Here is a 17,556-nt window from a genome sequence, read left to right on the forward strand (position 1 = left end):
AGGCAGAATAGCAGAAAGGAAGTTCGATTTGCCAGTAAGAACACGCAATACTGCTCAAACACACGGCGCCATTCAAGCTGACGCCCCATCTGCAGGCACCTTATGCTTGGTCAGTGCACGGTACCGGCTGAGTGAGGACCTACGTCGCGGTCAGAATGCTACGGTTTTCACTTGATGAGCTGTTGGTGCCATTACGTATGGCACTACCAGGCGACCCTGGGACTGATCATGTGCTTTTTGTATGTGATAACAAAGAATCTGCCCGGATCCGGACAGCAAGGTATAGCGGCACCAAACTGAGTCCCTATTGCTGGGACAAACACAATTCAGACACCCGTCATAATACTGCTCACCTCCCACTCAATGTTGTATAAACCCCAGAATAGATGTCAAAGAGTAGCATCTCATTTCCATACCGCTTTTTGAACGGTGAAAGAGCTCAGGTGACAGTAGCTAGCCTGGAAATCACATAGGGTTTTAGGGTTTATTCTTAGACCTAATCCCTAAAGCCCTGAAACCCTAAAGCCCTAATACAAAAAGAAACGCAGTGCTGCCCAGTATATCATTGGTATTTGTTACGCATACTTCAGGAAAGACAGGATAGCGGGTAGCCCGAGCTGTCGACAAAGAGTGGTCTAATCTTTGATAGACGAAATTTGCCATTTCGTTGCAGAAAGCTAGAAAGACTAAACTTAGGAAATTATGTAAAATTGCTTAGTTAGTAAATACACTTTCTTTATATGTATAGTAGAGAAGTCAGGCTCGATATGGTCCTTACAAAAATGAGAAGGTTATGGTTCCAGGGAACTGAAAGAACGACTGCCGTGATATCTTGTAGAGTTACAAAGAATGAAGATCAGTTGTCTCTACCTTCGTAGCAATAGAAAATATCTAGCCTAGGGAAATGAAACATGCCGAGCACAGATAGTTTTTCGGGAATCTAAAAGAAGCCATCCAAATACATCGCTCTCACACCCATACATTCCCAAATCATTGCCTTTTCCCTATACGTCTCTGTCTTTCATGCTCCCCCGTACCGTTGGTCAATCAGCGGAAGTGTGTTCTGTATTGTAAAGCCCTGAAATCAAGCTGTGCTACACAGGGGCTATAGTACAGCGGTACTGTACGCTAAAGAGAGTTAAGGAGAGCTTGCCCGAGAATGAGCGTCGTAGATGCGCCCTCCCCTAGCAGCTGATCCGTCATCTCAAAGCCGAGGCGGCAGCGGTGAGGCCATGAGTCTGCTCGTTAGTGGCCAAAGACATGTATGCCTGCACACACGTTACCCCTGATATGCTTGCCCTACTTACTCGGTATTGTCTCATGGTAATTTGGTTTTAACGTCGAATTTTCCTTCGCGCCTAATATCATTGCCTTAGGTGAATAGTTCAAGTCACTATCTTTCTGCGGTTGAGTACCTCGGCAATCACTTTGTTGCGGGTCTAGCGAACCCCTTGATATTGCATCGCAGCTTCTTTGCGACGTTCATTTGTTTCTCTACCCTTATTTCAGCAACCCAGCCCTTTGGTATTCTTCATCTCGTCTCCATCATCTACTCCTCCTGTGCTTCATATTTAGCGCAGCCCAGATATCTCGGGAGAAGGATCATGCCAGGAGCAGAACTCAAAAAGCGGCAAGTGTCGAAAGTCAATATGAGTATAACGAACGACCTTGTAAACCAGCCAAAGGCTAAAGCGCGAACCGCAACGTGGCAGGAGATTTCTGAATGGCAGTTTGACAACAAATATATCCTCAGTGGCTATAGGCCAGCGAAAGCAGACTATCTGGGGATCTTTACCAGTCTGACCTTTTTGCACAACGAATCTTGCAATGTGTACACTCATCTGGTCGGGGCTCTGCTCCTACCACTCGTTACAACTGCCCTCTTGCGTTACCTGGCCGAACCCAAATTTCTCAATGTCTCGTCTATGGACTACGCTATGTTTGGAATCTACTTCTGGTGTGCGGAGACTTGTTTGGTCCTTAGCGCAATTTACCACCTGATGCAACCCCACTCGCATCACGTAGAACAGTTCTGGCATGGAATGGATCTGCTTGGTATTGTCATTGCGACAGTTGGCACTTTCTCTTCCGGCATCTACTATGTATTCTTCTGTGAAGCTAGCTTGCAAAAATTGCACTGGGCTCTTGTGAGTCTTTCCGAGCGATCGTCGCCACTAACTCACCCTACCCTCCTGGCAGCCGGGTCCAATCCAATGATACACTGACGTGTATTTCAGATCTTGACCACGGGCACTGTCACCGGTGTTCTTATCTCGAATCCCTTGCTTAAAACGCCGCGCTGGCGTAAGGTGAAAGTGGGCACCTTCATTATTTTTGGAGCTTCATCGTTTATACCCCTACTGCATGGAGTTCAGCGATACGGGCTCGAATATATGCTTCAATACTCAGGAATTAAATGGTATCTGCTCGAGCTTACTTTCTATTTCACCGGAGTCAGCCTATACGCGGTACGTCTGCACGCTCACCGCGTGTTCTATTCCTAGAAAAACGAGAATTCTGACGAACATCTGCAGTTCCGAATTCCGGAGCGTTTGGCACCGGGTAAATTTGATATTTGGGGAAGCTCGCACCAGATCTTTCACGTCACTATCTTATGCGCAATGTGCACACACGAGATTGCTCTCCTGCAAGGTTTCACAACCTGTCATACACTGGATGTGTGTCAGCTTGAGGGTGTCCATTGAGCAGTATGAAGCTGTTACTAAGATTTGACTGCTCAAATTGCGAGACATGCGTTCTATAAGCATTTGCAGTCGTGAATCATTTGTACTACGGATAGGGTAGCTGCTAAAGTCGCATAATCGCGTACAACGAGAAAAGGAATCTGAATTGAGAATTCCCACAATACAGGGATAGTTCACCTTTTGTTTAAGGTTGGGGCAGTGGGATCTCGTGGGACCCATTGGGGGAACCTAGATTGAATGTGGCCATGAGTCTTCATGGAAACTCGGTCCCCCCTTGCTCTGGGTGCCGATGTGTCTGCTCTTTAGACGCTGATAAGAATTCAGCACTAGATTGTTGGTGAGGTGCTCAGTCTGTCCGATGCGCGAACACCAAAGTCGCCTAGAAAATATGCGTCAACTTCAAAAAGCGCTGCGAGGACAAACGACAGGCACGTCCGTAAGGCCCCGAAGTGGAGCGCCGGCCTCCATGTGGCCGGTAAACGGCGAATAGCAGGTCATGCTGCTGCCCAACACCGCTTTCACGAACTATCCACTGCTCTTTACCAGAAAATTCACTTTAAACTTCACAGGAGCACCCGGGTAAGCTCTGACTCTCCGCTCTTTTTTTCAATGGACGACGAGAAACCAAAGTGCCGCGACTCGACATTTTGCTCGTTTGGTATCTGACGCAATGGGTTGAGGTTTGGAAGCCATATTTGTCGACCCTGGAGCACTTTGCGGTAGTGACCTAAAGAAAAGCCCTAGTCAGCCTTCGGCTACCTAATTTTACAAGACCACTAGATCTATCTAGCCACTTGCATGATTTGCTAGGCGTAGGGGGCTCACGGTGGAATTAGACTAGGGTTTCCATGATAGTCAGCTATTACATAAGTTCCCACGGCTGAAGAAGCCGGCCGCCATTCAAAGAGATGATTTTCAAATAAAAATTACATAGAGTTATGGCTGCCTGACTTGATCCGTCTGGTCTGCGCTGTATATTTGCTGAGCACCAAAAATTCTGTCTGGCGTCTGTGCGCTGTAGATCCCTGACTGGCTATAAGATCAGAAAAAATGCTATCAAAAGCGTGAGACAAACTACTTTTCATGAAAGTATTCCTTGTGCTGGGCTATGAATCCACAATATGGAAGCGCATGTAAGGAGACCGTTCAGGTAGAAAGAGCCATCCGACATTAACTAACGTTAGCCCACCTAATTTTCTCCACTAGGCTCATGACGGAAGGTATTGAAAGTGTACCTTCTAATTCTTTTACGTCTACTTGAAAGTGCGGCAAGATAAGAACGCATGGGGCAAAGTGCTCTGCTTTAGTCAAAGCGAGGTTATTGCAAGCCCCACTGGAGCTGCTGAAGTGATAGTCAGAGCCCTCGCCTGGTTTCACAGAGCATACATAATATGAAACATTCTGTCCTCGCAGCTGCTTGCAGACGTGGATCAAGTAGGTCAGAAAGCGAAATAAAGAGAAGCACCGCGGTCAAAAAAAGCATGCCAGAAAAAGAGTGCCAAAAAAAGCATGTCAAATATTTCGAGAAATGAAGAAAAAGCTTTCTGCATCAGTCCACCTATGCGCTTTCATTCCCACCAGTCAACTTCTTTTTGTTACAATCCACTGAATTATCAAACTAGACTAGATTATGCTGCTTGTGTAGCTCCCCCAATTCGTTCTGAGGGCACTGTCATGCACGTGGGTTGTCTTTCCAGCCAGGGACTTGCGCATGCTGGGCAGGCTCTTTCAGTCTATCCTGGTGATCCGATTGAGTTGCTTAGCCGACGCAACTATCTCGTAACGATCCTTGTTGGCAGAATCCTGGGATGATGAGCGTTTCCCCCGCCTTTGTTCGATCTTCGTAGTTCTGTTCCTGAACTTGGGCTTAGACTACTCATTCTGCATAATCTGCGATGTTCCCGTCGCCTTGAGAAGCGGGTAGACGGAATGATTCCTGGTTTTACATTTTGTTAGGTAAATATTTTGTGGCTACTGTGATCTTCTGTTACGCGAAAATATCCAGATAGGTAATTGTCATGTTACCAATAGCAGCAGTTCTCTGGCTTTTTCCTAGACAAGCTTTAGAATAAGGCCAACTGCAGGTGTTGCTAAATATTCGTCAGGCTTGGGGCTATACATCCAGTAACTGCACGAGACAAATTCGCGTGCAGCTTTTCTCTCCTGCAAAATAAGTCTCTTATAAAACCTTTTTAGATTGGACAGAAGCAACATGCATAGCCCTCTAACTTCTCGTCGTTAGGCTGCATGAGAGCCTTGAGGTGCACGTGCTCAGTATTTCGAAAATTCTGTGATGATGAACGCCTTATAGACAAATCCCTTGTCTTCATGGGATGGTCATAATGGAGGAGCATTACGAAAAACACAGATCCATGATAAAATTGTACGATATATACCTGCAAATCATTACGATAAGTTTCGGTGTAACTTTCAAAGTCATAACCTTAGTATGTAATCAAAGTGTCACTCACCTAGCCCATTACGCTTATGCTTTTATGCCAACTCTGCGGAATTTTCGATCAGCACCGAACATCTGGGGCTTCATTGCTACAATACCAGTCTCGTACGATCGAGGAGACTTCGGATGCTGATGGCATTTGGTTGGAAATCTCTATTTTGCCATGAAACCTAAACTTCTATCACCATTTGTCCTTCTCCGCTACGTGATCAGAACCATAACCATGGGGATGGAACGAGCTGACATTCAATCGCATGCTAAGAAGCCTCTGTTCGGTAAATTTATTTCCGGGACTGATAAAAAGCGCAGAGGCAGTGACCACCGTGTTTACATCACCGGTGTCTTTGTCCAGTATCTCAATTGACCCCTACATCTCAATCTTCCGCCCATTGACTTTTTTTGGCCAGGCTTCTAGCAACTCTGCATCCGGCGGTACCGGTCGTTGATAACTGAGCGTCAGGCTTGCAGTGACCGCAGGTTTACAACAGTCCGCAAAAAGCTGATCGAGCAGAAACGCTTGGTACCCCCCGTGGAGCTTCCCTGGGTAGTAGCAAGCACCCTGGCTAGGAGACAAGGCAATTGCTGCGCGGGCCTTGTTTCCAACCTTACTCGGTTGCAGTGTGGGAGAATATCCCTGGAGAAGTATATTTTGTATTCCAGGTGTCACAGCGGGGGCATCGAGGGAGCTATGGAGTCTGTCATTGGGACTATTGCGATGAAACGGTGTCTGCGACTTATACTTATCCTAGGCTTGTCAAAGGTCAGGCTAGGTGAACAAGAAGAGTGATCACCTTCTTTCCTATGCCCACGAAGAGAATTTTCCGAGCACGGAGCTGGAAGCGTGATCCATTCCATAGCATGTAAAAAAGGCGCTGGACCTTTCCTTTGTCTTCTATGTATGCAGAGCGGGGATGGGGGTACATGGCAAACTCTGGGAACTTTGCAATCTTGAAAGAATATCTCTTGGGTGAAAAGAGGACTTGGACTGATACATATGCGACGAGGTCCTGCACCATTCATCCAGTGTGAGCGGGTCTGAAGTGGATTCTTTTGTAATTGATAACATATTAACAAGTGGTAGAAAAAGCAGCAACCATGTTCACAGTCACAAATCTAACCCCTGGTAGCTCGACCACATGCTATAGACTAAAGAGCTTCCGCCAATATATCCGGTTATTTTAATGAATGCCCTCGATATGGCCTAGGGCTAGGCCAGCCTTGCCGCCTAATGACCTGATCTTCTTTGTAACCCATGTATTTCATGTGATGGTCTAGCCTCGGGTTACGTCTCGGCGACCTGCCAACAGAAGTATTTAATAGAGACAATCTCCTTTCTCCGAGCACCATCTAACTCGATTCTAACACTTCTTGTGAATCTTTACACTATTGAACATTCTACCAGGAATTTACCGGTATCTTCACTCTCTACCATGGCAAAGCGGGATATTTACGCAAAGAGCGACCTGAAAGTGACGGTTCTGGAGGAGCCGCAAACTCCATCATCGTGTACTACCCTGCAGTCCCCATTATCTTGCACCACCCTTGGCTCCAGTGACCCCACCAAATACTGGAATGATCACTTTGCACAGCACCCAGCCAAAGTCACCACACAGGTTTTGGACTATAGCGCGCGCCACTGGGGCAGTGCCAAAAAGATCCTCGCTTCTCTCGTTGCTATTGCGTCGTTTTTTGTCATGTAAGTTGAAGTAATTGCAGCAAGATCTTCCGCTAAAGTTGAAATCCAGTACCCTGGCGACTTCAATCTACATTGGGGGCATTTCAGAGATTAGAGTCGAGTTCCACGTTGGATCTACACTGGCGATCTCACCGGTTACCCTGTACGCTATTGGGTTTACAATTGGTCCTCTTCTTTCATCAGCACTATCAGAGGAATTTGGAAGGCAGTGGGCATTGAAAGGCTCTCTGCTCCTACACCTCGTCTTCACCATCGTTGGTGCTACGGCGTCAAACTTTCGAACAATGGCGGTCTCTCGTGCCCTTTGTGGAATTCTGGGCTCTCCGCTAGTGACAATCCTTGTGGGGGTTCTGAATGATATATGGAAACTGCCTGAAGACCGCCTGGCCGTACCGATCTTCTTCCTGTATGGACTTGGAGGTATTGCGGCACCAACCGTGGGGCCCATCATCGGAGAGTCCATTGTGGGCTTTGGTGGATGGCGATGGACCTTCTGGCTGATAACCGCACTAGACGCTGTCTGCTTCCTCGCGGCACTTACAATAGGCGAAACCTACGAGCCAGAAGTGCGGAGGAAGGCGCTCGGTCTCCCTCGATGTAAATGGCGGAAGGTCCTGGGCCCCGCTTTGCGACGCCCATTTCATATGCTGTGGGTGGAACCTATCATTTTCCCCACGACCTCCATCACAGTGGCAGGTCAAGTCGTGCTTTTCGTCCTATACGCAGCGTTTCCGATCATGTTGAAAGAGGTTTACGGATTTTCTTCCTATCAGACCGGGTTAGCCTTCTTACCCCAACTAGTAGCCGGCGTTCTGGCTTTCCTTCTTTTGGCTTTCATCGAGGAGAGAAGACGAGCCACAGTGGAAGACGAGCCAGAGTTCATTCTTGTTGGGGGTAAGCTGGCTGGTACTGCGATGTGGACTTCTCTTATAATGTAAGCTTTGGATTGTGATTTTCCTTGCCTTGTCAAGAAGCTTGATTCAGGAAACATGCAAAACCTCCTTTGCAACGCGGCATATGTTGACATGTTGATAGACTTGCCTGGCTGCCACGTCACGATGTTCATTGCGCCTGGGCTCTTCTAGCATCCGCAGTTTTCGGTTTCGGGTTTGCATTGTCACAGGTACGGTATTTCCCGGTCTTGCATGATCATGACTGATGCATTCTACGAACAGCTAGTTTATGCTCGCTACAAAAATGAGGTCTATGGTGCCGAGCTTGGAGCTTCTGTTCTCGCCATTGACGTGGCTATGCGATATGGGGTGTCCTCTGTATTTCCGTTGTTTACCATTCAGTTCGTGGAACGTGTCGGGTTTCACTGGGTAATGTCTGTATTCGCAGCTATCCATCTCAGTCTATGGACTGTTCCGTGGGCTCTGCAAAAGCACGGTGCTGCGCTCCGGCAGAAAAGCCGCTACGTAAATTGTCGCTCACATACGTCTGAAGACGTTATAGACGGCAAGCTGGCGGCATGATGCCATCAGAGTCGTCACAACAGACGGACACGACATCTCTCTTCTAGTAAGAAATAAGTTTTTTGATTATCGTGGGCTTCATGGCGGACGCTTTTCTTTTTGAATCTGAATGTTGTGACCAGCTTGCATCCCGGCTCAGTAGGTCTTGCCTTCTGAAGTCTATGAATTTATATTCAATTTGGTGTCTGTAGAGTAGCAGAAAGCCCTGTCGCTCGTGGATACGGGTATTAGTACATTTTGGTCGGTCAGAGGCTTCATTTCTCATGTTAATGGAGGAGCACCACACACGGCGCAACACTGCTGCTGTTTGACCTTTGCCATCCAACCACGATAAGCTATACTGGCTGTTTCGTGTGATGTATTCTGGCTCATTTGACCCGGATCGTTTTGGAAGACTTAGATAAGCCTAACGGTCGTATGAGGTAAAAGACTAACAGACTAGTTTACGGCGACTTCTGCAGTGAATCATCGATATTCGGGAAAGAATGAGCCATTCATCATTCATAAGCTCAATAGTATTTACTTTGATTCACTGTTACTACATACACCTTCAAAAATAGACCAGGTTCTTTGGGTAGATATGCGAATCCTCGAGGTCGGGGTACACAGTCCTCGTAGAGCTTGACACTTTTAGTTATACTCACATATCAAAGTAGGGATCTAACTACCCCATTGATTACACGACACCAGCTCCAGTGCTATGTCAACATGCCAGAAACCGAAGCATAAAGTCGGCTTCTCGGCCAATCTAGATTTGAAATTGAAAAGGATCCAGGAAAAAGTAAAAGCAAAAGACATTAAAAAAACATGCATCTTAGTAGCGCGTGGATGGCTTCATTCCACTGCTCCTTGCTCAGGTTGGTGCTACTCAGATCCCAAGCTCAGTCAGCGTTTTTCAAATAATTGAGTCTACATTTCCATTGGTTTTGGATATTCATGGGTGTCACCATGTTCAAACCATTCAATTGCTTATATCAATAAGTGAAGAGTTGAGTGGAACCACCACACTTGGCCAGATGCGCTAAGTCAAGTAGAGCAACTGACTCCAAGATAAACCAAACCTGTTTACTCAATCAAACTTCGAAGACTAATGCTCTCCAAGGCCCTAGACTTCAGTGTCTGAATGACCGCTCCCATTTATATGATGGTAAGTGGTATATGCATATAGATATAGAGGACAACCGAGTAATTGGCCGCCGCAGCAGGGACAGGCAGCCATATACTGCCGCGTATTGCTCATGCCTCATACTTCAATGCCTTTTACTGTCATTTATGTCTCATCTAGGGCATGTAGAACACGTGTTCCTTGCTTAGCTTGATCCCGAATGCTGACTATGTCGATCCGCAAATTTTCAAGAACCAAGAGACTGCATTTAGCCCATGGGTGGTCTGAATACAGACGAGATACACATGATCCAAAGAGCCGTCATCTCTTTGATAGCTCGATAAGAGGCGTTCCATGGCGCGACCCTCCCTTCGAGGCCTAAAAAATTCCTTTTACAGACGCATGGGAGAAAGTGCCGCATGAATTCCGAACGCGCCCAAATTTCGAGACTGCATTTTTTATGCATAAGGAAAATAAACCTTGAATAGCTCCTATCCCTCATAGAACAGCCTTCCTGTGACGACTCTCATAATGGTGCGATATTATGCTGCGCATTGTACGAAGGATTTCGCACAGAGAGAAAAAAGAATTACCCCAAGGAATCCTGTCCACTAGCTGGTGAACCTGCAAGTTTATGCCGCGGCGGATTGCGACGGATACAAGCCCAACCCGCGCTTGTTCAAATTCCGGTCGCGCTTGCCTACCCCATTTAGTTCTTCTTTACATTTAGACTCAAACCGTAGCGCAGTACAAATTAGTCATAGATAATGAAAGCATACGCAGATATACCTTATGAAAGAGGCATTTCGACAGAGCCGACTTTCATTCCTTCCTTGTCTTGCTTACAGCTATAAATAAATTCAATCCGCATATCCAGTCAACATTGCTGGTACGAGATCAAAACATTGGCTACCATTTTGAAGCTGTGCAGACTGCTGCCTTTTTCATGATTCAATCCACGGTCGTCTTGGTAGGATTCCTCGGGGAGGGCAATGAGCGAGACAGCGTCCCGCTACTGGTGGAACAATCAGCAGCATTCGACGGGTTGAAAGGAAAAAGCTCTTTTCGTGTCGTTGGGGGCTTCTTCAGGCCGATGAACCACTGGTGCATCATGGTGTTCTACGAAGGATCCCTGATAGGAGACCCTGCTGTGGAGGGATTGCGCCGACATCTGGCCACATTTTGCTTAGACAGGAGAACTTACGAGCATGTTGAGCCGATTGCGGAGCCGCTTTTTTCGGAGACAGGAGGACACAATCCATTTGGAGCCTGGAAACAGGAGACATTGATTTGCTATGTCAGAGGCTCCACCTATCGCCTGATGTGGGATGGCGTTGTGCACTTCGAAAATGCCAAACTATACACGTCCGCCGTGGACGATGCGTTAGAGGCAGCCGGGGTAATGAGTGTGGATTATGATATATAGAGAGTCATTGTGCAAACACGTCTGGGCGAGGTCAACGCAGTGTGGTGACCTGAAGCCTCGAGGTAGCTGCTGAGATCCATGCTCAAATTTGGCTTTTTCGTGTTTTGTGCCCTCGTTCTCTTCTGTCTCTTTTCTTTTCTTACTTCTGAATCTTTTCCTTTACTTGAGGAGTTGGACATGTTGACTGGATGTTGCTAGTGTACCTATATTGTGAGCGATCATAGAAGGACGGACATATCATCTACTAGCCGTATTGCAGTAGCATGACTACTACAGCCAATGGTTTCTTTCTGCGGTATAGCCTGTCCTACATCTTCCACAGGTTCTTGCCCCAAATCTGGAATGTGCCAAAGATCGGTGCACGGCCATTCTACTTTGTAGACCTGACCCATTACTGAAGCCCACAATTTACCGACTTGCCGTAATTGAGAGCCCGGCTGCAGACCAGCAGGGAACCTCTCAGGGAAGCCGCGCATTAGATTTGCAAAGTCAACACGCTTGTATAGGACATGATGCGGTGCTTCTCTATGAAGGGACAGCCGATTACTGCAAAAGCCACCAGGTTCATTGGCCCAAGTGTCGCAAACTTAGCGCTGGGAATAGACAGTATGAAGCACTGGAAAAAAGAGATGACAAGAGAAATTACTCTACCTCGGGCTTTCAAATTTGGCAAGTTTACTTTGAATGATGTTTCTAGCCCATTATAAAGTCTCAAAGCCACGCAGGTCACTATGAATGCTCGAATTATGGTGGCTCGCGTGAAGAAACGGAACCGGAGGGGAAAAAAAGGTCAGAGACGCAAGGAAACGTTTCGCGACAACGCCATTTACTCCAAATTGTATCAGACTTCCCAGTGTTACTTTCCTGATGCATTTACAGGCTACGTGCATCGACGGGTCAAGTTGGATATTGAGATGTATTGGTATGGAATGAGGCGCAGAGATCTTGCAATATTGACCCACGCACGACGCCACTTCGTTAAAAGAGCATACAAGAACTGGGGAAGCGTTTCTTTGCGAGTCATTCGCATGCTATTTCAAGATCCAAGATTCGCCTTGATGGGTGAGTTGAAGGAGTTGGCTGTCAGAGTGGCGCGGGACCATTTTTGTCTAGAAATGTCGCACTTCACACGCTGGATGGCGAGGCTAAGGTCAATACCGCTATGGGAAGCGCGCGGGTTTCGATCAATGCTTCAGGAAGAGCTTCATTACAGTTGGGTGGTGGGGAAGGTGTGGGCTCATCCGCCGCCCAACACATGGTATCATTACGAACAAAGATACCGTACTGACCTAGCTAGTATAACATATTGCAACTGCAGATTTTGAATTTCTCTGCGGTATTGTGATTGCGATTTTTGCTGTCGCACGGGACCTATGTATCGCCGGATGACGGATTATTGCGATGCTGTTCCTCGTTGTCCATGCAGGCAGCCCATGGTGGCGATTGGCCGTGCTTTGGACTCGGACCTGAATTGACAGACTAGACGTAGAAAATCAGGTGCAAGCGCCTCGTGTGTCGCATCGGAGTACTTCAAGTGTAATTTTCTCCGCAACAGACACCACACCAATACCACATGCTTTTGCAAAGATCCCGGTTAGTGAACAACAGCATTGCCCATAATTGGCGAGCCAGGCGGCCACTTCCTATTGCAGGACGAGACTTGGAGCTATGTCCTCACAGAACCCATACATCATGATCAGGGAAGTTTCACGTTTGTTCTTATGCATTTGGAGCAAGTTATTAAAGAGTTTGCAAGACAATCGTTAAATGGATCTTGTAAAGCTTGAGTCACTCGGTATTTCGTAATAGTGTGGAGGTTCTGCGCTAACCGACAGCGGGCCTGGTTTGTAGAACGTGACAACGTGCCAGGGTTGCCAATTGATAGGTACATGCTTGATCCCAGCCGGAACGAGATGCAGTCTTGTGATATAGATTGAAGTAGGCATTGCGCTCGTGCATTACGAGGGAGCGGTATGGATTTGGAAAGTGTCAGGCAGAATGGCAGCAGGAAAGTTCAAACTGCCAGTAGAAACACGCAATGGTGCTCAACAACGCCGCGCCCTTCTAGCCGACGCCCCATTCACGAGCACCTTATGCTTGATCAGTGCGCGGCACAGTCTAAGGGCCTAACATCGTGGCCAGGACAGTGTGGCTTCACTTGATGCGCTGGTGGTGTCGTGACCTATGGCCTTGCTGGGCAATCCTGGGGCTGTTCATGTGCTTTTTGTATGTGATAACAAAGAACCTGCTCGGATCTAGACAGCAACGTGTGGCAGAACCAAACTGAGTCCCGGTCGCTGGGACAAACACGATTCAGACACCCATCTCAATGCGGCCCCCTTCCCAGTTGATATGGTATAATCCCCGCATAAATTTTAGACAATAGCTTCTCATCGCCATACTGCTTTCTGGACAGTGAAAGAGCTCAGGTGACTAGTTGGCCTGGATTACATTTAGGGCTTAGGGTTGGGGTTGGGCTTGTCTCGGAAACCCGAAACCCGATACCCGAAACCCGAAACCCGAAACCCTGACACCCTAACACCCTAACACAGAATGGAACGCAGCCTGCCTGGCATATCTTTGCTAATTCTTGCGGATACTTCCAGGAAGGCGAACATCGCTAGTGACCCGAGCTGTCACAAAGAATAGTTCAATCTGTGATAGGCGACCTTTGCCACTTCTTTGCAGAAAGCTGGACAGACTAAGAAATGGTGAAAATTGCACAAGCAGCAATTGCACTCTCATTGATATCGATTTATGTACCGGATGATCATGCTTGACTTGGTCTTTACGAAAGAAAAAGGGCATGGGGCTTGAAGACGGAAAGGACGGCCACCGTGGTACCTTTTGGAAGTACAAAGAATGAGATTGTCCGGTGGGGCTAGATATCAATCATGTGTCTCGATCTTAATAACAATGGACAATATCTAGACTAGGAGAACGGACCATGCTGAGGACAGTCTTCGCGAATATAAAAGAGGCCATCCAAATCGATTGTGATCACACCATATACTTTCCCAGATCATTGCCTCTTCTCAATCCCTCTCCGTCTTTGACGCTCCTCCGTCCCTGTTCTCGCTACCATGGTCAAAGGAGACCCGCCCACCAAGGCTGCAATTCGGGACGAGAGGACCTTTTCCGAGCTAGAGACTCGGCCGACCTGGCCCTCTCTCAAGCACAGTCTTGATCTGAGAACGCCAAATTCGCCTGGAAAGATTGCGTCCACATCGAAGAAAGCTGCGAGGCCAAACGGCAAGCATGTCCGTATGGCCTTCAAGCGGAGCGCCGGCCTCGATGTGGCTGGTAAATCGGCAGACAGCAGGTCATGCTGCTGTCCAACACCGATCTCAAGAACCACCCGCGGCTCTTTCTCAGAAAGCAGTTTTCACACTGTCCAAGAGTACCCGGGTAAGCATCGACTCTCGGGTCTTTTTTCAATGGATGATTTCGACAAACCAAAGTGCCGCGACTCGCCGTTTCGCTCACTTGTGGTATTTGACGCTGGCGGTTGAGGCTTGGAACCCAGTACGTGGACTTCTGCCACACGTCCAGATGCTGGGGCACTTTGCGGTAACGACCGAAAAAAATGCTCTAGTCAGGCTTTTGGAGACCTAGTGTGACCGGGCTACTCGACCTGTGTAGTCACATACATGATTGGTTGAAGGTCACAAAGGGCTCAAGGTGGGATCAGATTGGGGTTCTCATGAGAGTCAGCTATTACAGAAATCCCACGGCTAGAGAAGCCGGACATCATAAATATAGACGATTGTTATATGAACATCGCGTAGAGTCCTGGTGCTTGACTGTCCCTCTGGCGTGCCCAGTATGATTCATGAGCAACGGGAGTTTTATCTGGCGTGCGCTTCAGATCCCTGACTGGCTACAAGACCAGAAAATAAGCCATCAAAAGTGTGACATAGGCTACTTTGAATGGAAGCATTTCTTTTGCTGGGCTATGAATCCACAGAATCACAGCGCATGTGTGAAGACCGTTCAGATAGAAAGAGCTGTCTGACATTGAGTAGGCAACCTGATTGTCTCCACTAGGCTCATGATGAGTATTATTTGAAAAGGTATTTTGTAGTTCTTTTGTATCTGCCATCTGCCGTGAAAGTGCAGCAAAAATAGATCTCGGGGGGCGTAGTGCTGCCTCACTGGAGCTGCTACAGTGATAGTCAAAGCCCTCGCCTGGTTTCCCAGAGCATAATATGATACTGTCCTGTCCTCTCAGCTGCTTGTGGGCATGGAGCAATTAAACCAGGAAATAAACCGCAGAGGAGCAGCGCGGTCACAAAAAGCATGCCAAAAGAAGCATATCGAATCTTTCAAGAACTAAATAAAACGCCATCTGCAATAATCCGTCTCTGCATATTTGGTTTCACCAGCCTAGTCTTTTGCTACACTGCACTGTATTTTCAAGACTCAATAGGTATGCTGCTAGTGTAATTCCCACCATACGTTTTGAGGGCACTATCAAGCACTGTGGTTGGCAGTTAATCCGGAATATGCGCAGGCTGGACGAGCCCGTTCAGCCTATCCTGGTGATCAATTTGGCTTGCTACTCCCACGCAACTCTTTCGTTCTCCTAACGATTTATTGACGGATATTGGCAAGGGTGAAAGAGTTTCCTGATGGTGAGCTAATCATAGAGCTTCTCCGATTTGTTAGATTTGGTAGCTACCATAGCCTTGAGGAGCGGGTAAAACGAATGAATTCTGGTCGGAAATTTGTTAGCTAAGTATTATGTGGCTACTGTGATCTTCGGTTACGCGAATATATCGAGACAGGTCATTGCCACGTTAACAATAGCAGCTATTTTCTGACACTTTCCTAATTAAGCTTAAAAGAAGAACGGCATGGAGCAGAAAATGATAGTACATTATCGTGAGGTTTGGCCCATACAACTACTTACTACAATAACTCTCTCACAAGGTAATAATAGCTCGTGTAGAAGCAACACACATAGCCCACAAACGTCTCGTCACTGGACTACGTGAGAGCCTTGAAGTCCACATGTTCAGTGAGTCAAATGCTCTCGTGAAATCTGCTTATGGACAGTAACTTACTTGTGGGCTTTCTTCAGTACTTGTAGTCTTTTGGTTGACCAGTGCGCCTATCGCATGGCCATATATTGGGCGGAGACTGGTTTGGATCGAAGCCTGCATGAGGAAAAAGGAATGGGGCGTCAATGTTACCAAATACTTATCCATATGCGCGTAGTGCTTTTGTCAGTCTTTTGTCAGTCTTTTGTCAGTCTTTTGTCAGTCTTTTGTCAGTCTTTTGTCTGTCTTTTGTCTGTCTTTTGTCTGTCTTTTGTCTGTCTTTTGTCTGTCTTTTGTCTGTCTTTTGTCTGGCTGCGCGGATTCAGGACTGGTGAAGCGGAGGTGGCGGTTCTGTCACCAGACAAACCACGCTCGGTCGAGACATGCAAGCGATATTCAGAGATATTGTCCAGGGGGCTTGACCGGCACCTTACAATTACAATCACCTCCGTAACCATTCCTTACCGAAGAGAGCATGCTCTACTGTAGGCTAAACTGGACGTGTCATTTCCAATTCTGGTGGTTCACATTCCACATTTAGATTCGTTTAGGCAGTTCTGCAACAAATGCGATCCTTAACTTCGTAACTTTGTCAGACATGGCTCTCAAAGAAAAGTAGCAATACTCTAACATGCAACAGGATCATCTTCTCGAGCTAGAGCAGCTAAGCTCACCGCTAGCTTGGAATAGTCAAGGGATTCACAGCCCAATCCTGGCAAACAAAAAGGCTGGCCAACACACAGTAGATGACTGGGTCTCTGAAGACCGCTACGTAGACTCCTGCACTGTGCTGGATACGTACGACTGGAAACCACTTCCCCCGCGGCCCCTTGATCCGAACAGAGGTAGTCACCGCACGTCTGCAGATTATCCATCCGAGCGTGTCAATCACCACAAGCCTAATGTAGTTTTTTCTTTGAAGTCCCAGCCCAATCTCCAAATTCATTCATGTTTCGGACGCTTGGCAGAGTCCAGTGTCAGCGAAGACCACGATCAGAAAAACAAGCCTCTTCCTCTGGAGCCATTCTACCCTCCTGCTGATGACCGTCAAGCACCACTCGGGCCAGCGAATGCCGACCGTTACCATCGGCCCCGGCTATCCTCAGCACAGCCTCAAATCGCCGCTCAGAGCTTCCCTCGTCCATCTCCCAAGCCCTTTCGCCAGCCAAGTTTGCCAAGCCCGGAGCAGCTGTCTGAGCAGAGACTGTTGTGCATGTTCTTCGGATTTGATTTGATGGGTCTGTCCCATCTTCTCAACAATGACAGGCTGCGTCGGGTTCGACATTACTTGGCTTCACAGCCGCTCCCGGATATGATGGTCGATGGCGAGAGATATCCAACTGCCACATGTGCTTGGTTAAGGAATTTCATTGTTGATTCTCCGTATCGGCTGAACCTTGATCGAGGGCGACTGCGTGGCCTGAGGCTGGATGACAATGCCAGTCACAATATAAACCGGGGATTCGGGCTTTTGTGGGACTTTGTGGAAGCATGCGGTTCAAAAGCCAGGTGTGCAATAAATGAGGGGGGCAATCTCGATGCAGTAAACAAGGAGGACCAGCTCCGATGGTTTCAGGTAAGTGTTCCCTAGTCATTGTCTGTTCGGCGTCTCCAATTCCTTCTCTTCATTTCTGTCATTGCTCTGAAAT

At 47.4% G+C, this 17,556-nt stretch overlaps 5 protein-coding genes across 5 annotated transcripts; all 5 read left to right on the plus strand.

Moving 5' to 3' along the window:
- Positions 1 to 1,649: 1,649 nt before the first annotated feature.
- Positions 1,650 to 2,705, plus strand: N7511_008500 (hemolysin III family protein; the record flags this gene model as incomplete). Its single annotated transcript, XM_057130877.1, has 3 exons — positions 1,650 to 2,147; positions 2,238 to 2,468; positions 2,535 to 2,705. The coding sequence occupies 3 exons, from the start codon at positions 1,650 to 1,652 to the stop codon at positions 2,703 to 2,705; spliced, it is 900 nt and encodes a 299-aa protein (XP_056981608.1).
- Positions 2,706 to 6,593: 3,888 nt separating this feature from the next.
- On the plus strand, positions 6,594 to 8,334 carry N7511_008501 (MFS general substrate transporter; the record flags this gene model as incomplete). The annotated part of the gene is made up of 4 exons (XM_057130878.1): positions 6,594 to 6,859; positions 6,909 to 7,793; positions 7,895 to 7,982; positions 8,035 to 8,334. 4 exons carry the CDS (start codon positions 6,594 to 6,596, stop codon positions 8,332 to 8,334), a joined length of 1,539 nt encoding a protein of 512 aa, XP_056981609.1.
- A 2,051-nt stretch (positions 8,335 to 10,385) lies between these two features.
- Positions 10,386 to 10,865, plus strand: N7511_008502 (uncharacterized protein; the record flags this gene model as incomplete). Its single annotated transcript, XM_057130879.1, has 1 exon — positions 10,386 to 10,865. One exon carries the CDS (start codon positions 10,386 to 10,388, stop codon positions 10,863 to 10,865), a length of 480 nt encoding a protein of 159 aa, XP_056981610.1.
- Positions 10,866 to 13,948: 3,083 nt separating this feature from the next.
- N7511_008503 (uncharacterized protein) lies at positions 13,949 to 14,377 on the plus strand (the record flags this gene model as incomplete). Its single annotated transcript, XM_057130880.1, has 3 exons — positions 13,949 to 14,168; positions 14,218 to 14,273; positions 14,327 to 14,377. 3 exons carry the CDS (start codon positions 13,949 to 13,951, stop codon positions 14,375 to 14,377), a joined length of 327 nt encoding a protein of 108 aa, XP_056981611.1.
- Positions 14,378 to 16,538: 2,161 nt separating this feature from the next.
- Positions 16,539 to 17,498, plus strand: N7511_008504 (uncharacterized protein; the record flags this gene model as incomplete). Its single annotated transcript, XM_057130881.1, has 1 exon — positions 16,539 to 17,498. One exon carries the CDS (start codon positions 16,539 to 16,541, stop codon positions 17,496 to 17,498), a length of 960 nt encoding a protein of 319 aa, XP_056981612.1.
- Between the last annotated feature and the right edge of the window lie 58 nt (positions 17,499 to 17,556).

This window comes from Penicillium nucicola (genome assembly GCF_028828085.1).
Source record: "Penicillium nucicola strain IBT 29836 chromosome Unknown utg000009l, whole genome shotgun sequence".
NCBI classification, from domain to species: domain Eukaryota; kingdom Fungi; phylum Ascomycota; class Eurotiomycetes; order Eurotiales; family Aspergillaceae; genus Penicillium; species Penicillium nucicola.